This window comes from Sciurus carolinensis, chromosome 8 (genome assembly GCF_902686445.1).
Source record: "Sciurus carolinensis chromosome 8, mSciCar1.2, whole genome shotgun sequence".
NCBI classification, from domain to species: Eukaryota; Metazoa; Chordata; class Mammalia; order Rodentia; family Sciuridae; genus Sciurus; species Sciurus carolinensis.
Genome location: NC_062220.1, coordinates 13,109,058 through 13,113,088, shown reverse-complemented (window position 1 = coordinate 13,113,088; position 4,031 = coordinate 13,109,058). Strand labels below are relative to the sequence as shown.

At 43.3% G+C, this 4,031-nt stretch overlaps 1 gene segment (V, D, J or C); it reads left to right on the top strand.

The window, feature by feature from the left end:
- The first annotated feature begins 627 nt into the window (after nucleotides 1-627).
- LOC124991238 (T cell receptor beta variable 27-like) lies at nucleotides 628-1,519 on the top strand. The segment is given in 2 exon segments: nucleotides 628-924; nucleotides 1,053-1,519. Coding segments are annotated over 2 exon segments (525 nt in total).
- Nucleotides 1,520-4,031: the final 2,512 nt, after the last annotated feature.

The window sequence follows — 4,031 nt, the reverse complement described above, 5'->3', positions numbered from 1 at the left end:
AGTAATGTTGAGAATTATTTGGTTGCGTGGTTTGGATTTCATGTCATCTTTGTTTATCTTGAGTAACAGAGAGTAAAGATCCTTACACTTCAATTCCTATATTTTCCTTACTAGTAGTTTTACACTAAATATTATTTCCTGACATTCTTCCCATTCTATCCCTCTGACTTTAAAACACAGTTTGAAGGAAGAAAATCTCAGACCATAACTGCCACATCTGTGAGAGATGACGAGGGTGTTTTCTGAAATGCGACCATCGAAAGAAGTCAGGTCTAGAATCAGTGTTGGAATTAGGGTTAAAGAAAGTGATCCTAAAACCATTTTATTACTATTTCTGGAAATCTTATCTCTAATTATGCAGAGGATGCAGTCTCCCTGCAAGGCCACAAGATGGCACTGTGAGGCCACTGGGCTCCAGTGATCTCTAGGGAGAGTCTGGGATGGCAGCCCAGGAAGGAAAGGGTTAAGAACAGCCTGGACTTGGATCCAGTATCTATCAGGCTGGTGTTGAGAAGTTTTCAGTTATTACTTGACTGCCTACATCTCTGCGAGGGGGAGGAGGTCCTTCTAAACTGAGAGGCACAGTTGAAGAAAGTGGGGATGTGGCCACAGGTGTCAGGACAGCTGCAGACAGAGCACAAACTGCCCCAGAGAAATGTGGGGACAGGACGGGGTGCCCAGCAGAGGGCACTGCTGCCACACCCACCTCCCACAGCCTTGCTGAGCATCCTCCTCCAGGAGGGCCCCTGGGCCAGGGAGCTCTGCAGGCGTGGAGGGGTGACAGGAGAGCCCCACCCAGGACTGGAGAGCAGCCCCAGAGCTCCTACTGCTGGTCCTGTGGTAACAGCAGTGCTGGGATCCTTCCCATGGGGACCTGCATCAGCCCCAGACTCCTCTGTGTGACTCTTTGTCTCCTGGGAACAGGTGAGTTCTGTAGCTGCTGGACAACCCTGATGTGGGTTTCCTAAGTCCAGGCTCATACTTCCTCTTTCCTTTGCCTACACAGGCTGCTTTTTAAGTCTTGACCTCACTTTATGGCTCCTTCTCCACAGGCCTCATGGATGCTGGGGTCACCCAGAAGCCTAGACACCTTATTGTACACGCAGGAAAAAAGACGACTCTGAAGTGTTCTCAGAACATGAACCATAATGCAATGTTCTGGTACCGACAAGATCCAGGAGAGGGACTGAGGCTGCTCCATTACTCAGGCAGTGTTGGCAACTCTGCTGAGGGAGAAGCCTCCCAAGGGTTCAGTGTCTCCAGGAACGAGATGGAGCACTTCCCCCTGACCCTGGAGACCCCCAGCACCAGCCAGTCCTCCCTGTACCTCTGTGCCAGCAGTGAAGCCACAGCAGTGCACAGCCAGCTGCTCTCTGCACAAGAAGGGCAGCCACAGGGTTCAGGTGGACCCTCCTTCCAGGGCCCCTGTCTCAACAGCAGCCAGACCTGTCCCGAAGCTGCTCCAAGACTCCCAGCATTGGGATCTCAGCCCTATGGGCCTGGTGCAGCATGGACCTAGTGAGGGCTCGGTTCATCAGTGTGGGGAGGGGACATAAATGCATATAACATTTAATGTCATTTTGCTCAATTTGCAATGTCCTAGCTCTTGAGTAAAGGAGAGGAACCTGAGCTTTCAACATATTATTTTTATTCCATTTTGTTTTCTAGGGAAAAGACAATGAAGAAAACTTTAACTTCCTGAATGACTTTTGATTCTGCAAGTTTAAAGATATTATATAATGTCACCATGTCTTTAATCCATTGAATCCCATAAAAGTGTTATCTGAAAAAAAATCTCATCAACACATTTTTTTAAAATGCATATAGAATCAAACCTCTTACAGGAAATTTTAAGAGGTGCCCCAAGAGCATTATCAAAAAGAGATAACTAACTCAGTCTTTCTGAGGACCTCTGGATACCAAATAGTTCTTGGCATCTTCTGGGGTAGATTAAGATAGTAACCCGATTCATTAATCACTTTGACTTGAGTTAAAATCCAGGAGCACCTCCGTGTATTTCTTGTGAAATAATATGCAATTATATTGGTAGCCATTTTCTTTTCCTCCAGCCCTTCTCCCTCCTTAGCACCTACAGGGAGATGACCACTCTCGGGAGGAAGGTTTCTTTATTGAGATTCATTATCTGCAAGACCATGAGGCCCACAGCTGGGCCCCACAGCACATGCAAACTCAGAGCATCTACCCTGTGCAACACGCATCTCCGAGAGACTGCCATAGGTGTGCAGTGGCTCCCCCTGAGCCCTTCGTGTGAAGAGGGGAGCAATCCGCTTGTTGATAAAATGTCAATTTGCCAATCTACCCATCTGGTGAAAGCCCAAATGAAATGGCGAATAGTGAGACTGATGAAGGATTAATTCACCAAATTATGATATTTATAGGAGTTCATAAATGAGTTCAGCAGCCTTGGGAATTTTTTTCTAAGTTTGTATTTGTCTACAGTTTTCATTCTGGAATCAATCCTCAGACTTTTTTTGGCAAACTTGTTAACTTGCCTTATTTTGACAGTGAATTTAGATGCTTTCTGTTTCAGTCACTGCACACCTCTCATAATATTTTGTGCAATATGTATGTTTACATCTTTGGTTCTTTTGTATGATACATTTTAAATTGGCCAGAATAAAATGGGAGCATATATTTGTACATATCTCCCATCATGTGGCATTTAATCTATTTTATTTGATATAATTTTTATTAAGGTATAATCAGGAATAAAATGCTCAAACTAATAGGTGGACTGTTTGCTGAATTTTGGCGAATGTACCACCTCAGTGCAATAATACTTGAAATCACAATAAAGGATATGTCCATCACTCAAGAAAGCTTCCTCATGCCCCTTTCTGAATCATTTCTGTTGAAAGGTAACCACATTTCTGATTTCTATCATCATTGATAAATTTTGTTTATTCTGGAAGATTATGGAATTAGAGTTATGTACCACTTTTTGTTAACTAACATTCCTTAAAAATTATTTTTTGAAATGCCTTTATGCAGCTGTGTGTATGAGTAGCTCATTTATTCTTAGGAGTGTGGTCTTATATAATGTACTAGGATTCTCTATTTTCCTTCAGAGTAATTTTACGCCACCAGTCAATTCTTATAAATAAAGCTGCATGGAACATTTTTGTATCCATTCTTTTTGGGGGGTTGAGGGGGTCCTGCGGATTGAACTCAGGGGCGCTCAAACACTGAGCCACATCCCCAGCCCTATTTTGTATTTTATTTAGAGACAGGGTCTCACTGAGTTGCTTAGCGCCCGGCTGTTGCTGAGGCTGGCTTTGAACTCACGATCTGACCCTCCTGCCTCAGCCTCCCGAGCCACTAGGCTTATAGGCATGCCCCACGGCATCCAGTCAGTTTTTTGTTTCTTTTCCATTTATTTTTATTTATTTATTTATTTATTTTAAAAAATTTTAATTTGTTTAAATTAGTTAAACTGTAGAATGCACTTTGATACATCATATATGATGGAATATAATTTTTCATTCTTCTGATTACACATGATGCAGAATCCCACTGGTCGTAGAGTTATACACATACACAGGGTAATAATGTCTGCTTCAGTCTACTATCCTTCCTATCTGCATGCCTCGGGTTTGGGGGTGGCTAGGGAAGAATAGAGTCACACTGTTTATTTTTACATTGCGTATTTCTCAGAGTTTCTCCTGGCTCTTTTACCAAGGCTAATTGCAGCATGTGAGAACTTTTGTGGACTGTTTAGGGCAAAATATGTTCTCAAGGTTCATTTTTCCCTTGTTAATCTTTTAGTCAGGGTATGGGAGGACTGAGGAGGGAGAATGAATGGATTATTTACAAAGTTCTGAAGGTGAAGGGAAACTGGCAAGGAAAGAAGCAGACCCTGGGGCGAGGATTAGTGGGTGACTTTTATTCATGTTGGCCTCAAATAAAGATCAGAGGCTTTGAGGCCCTGGGTAGTTTGTGTGATGTGGCTTCAGTAGAAAGCTTTCTATAAGGCACTGTGCCATTTAATAGAGAAAAGCAGCCACTGAGGA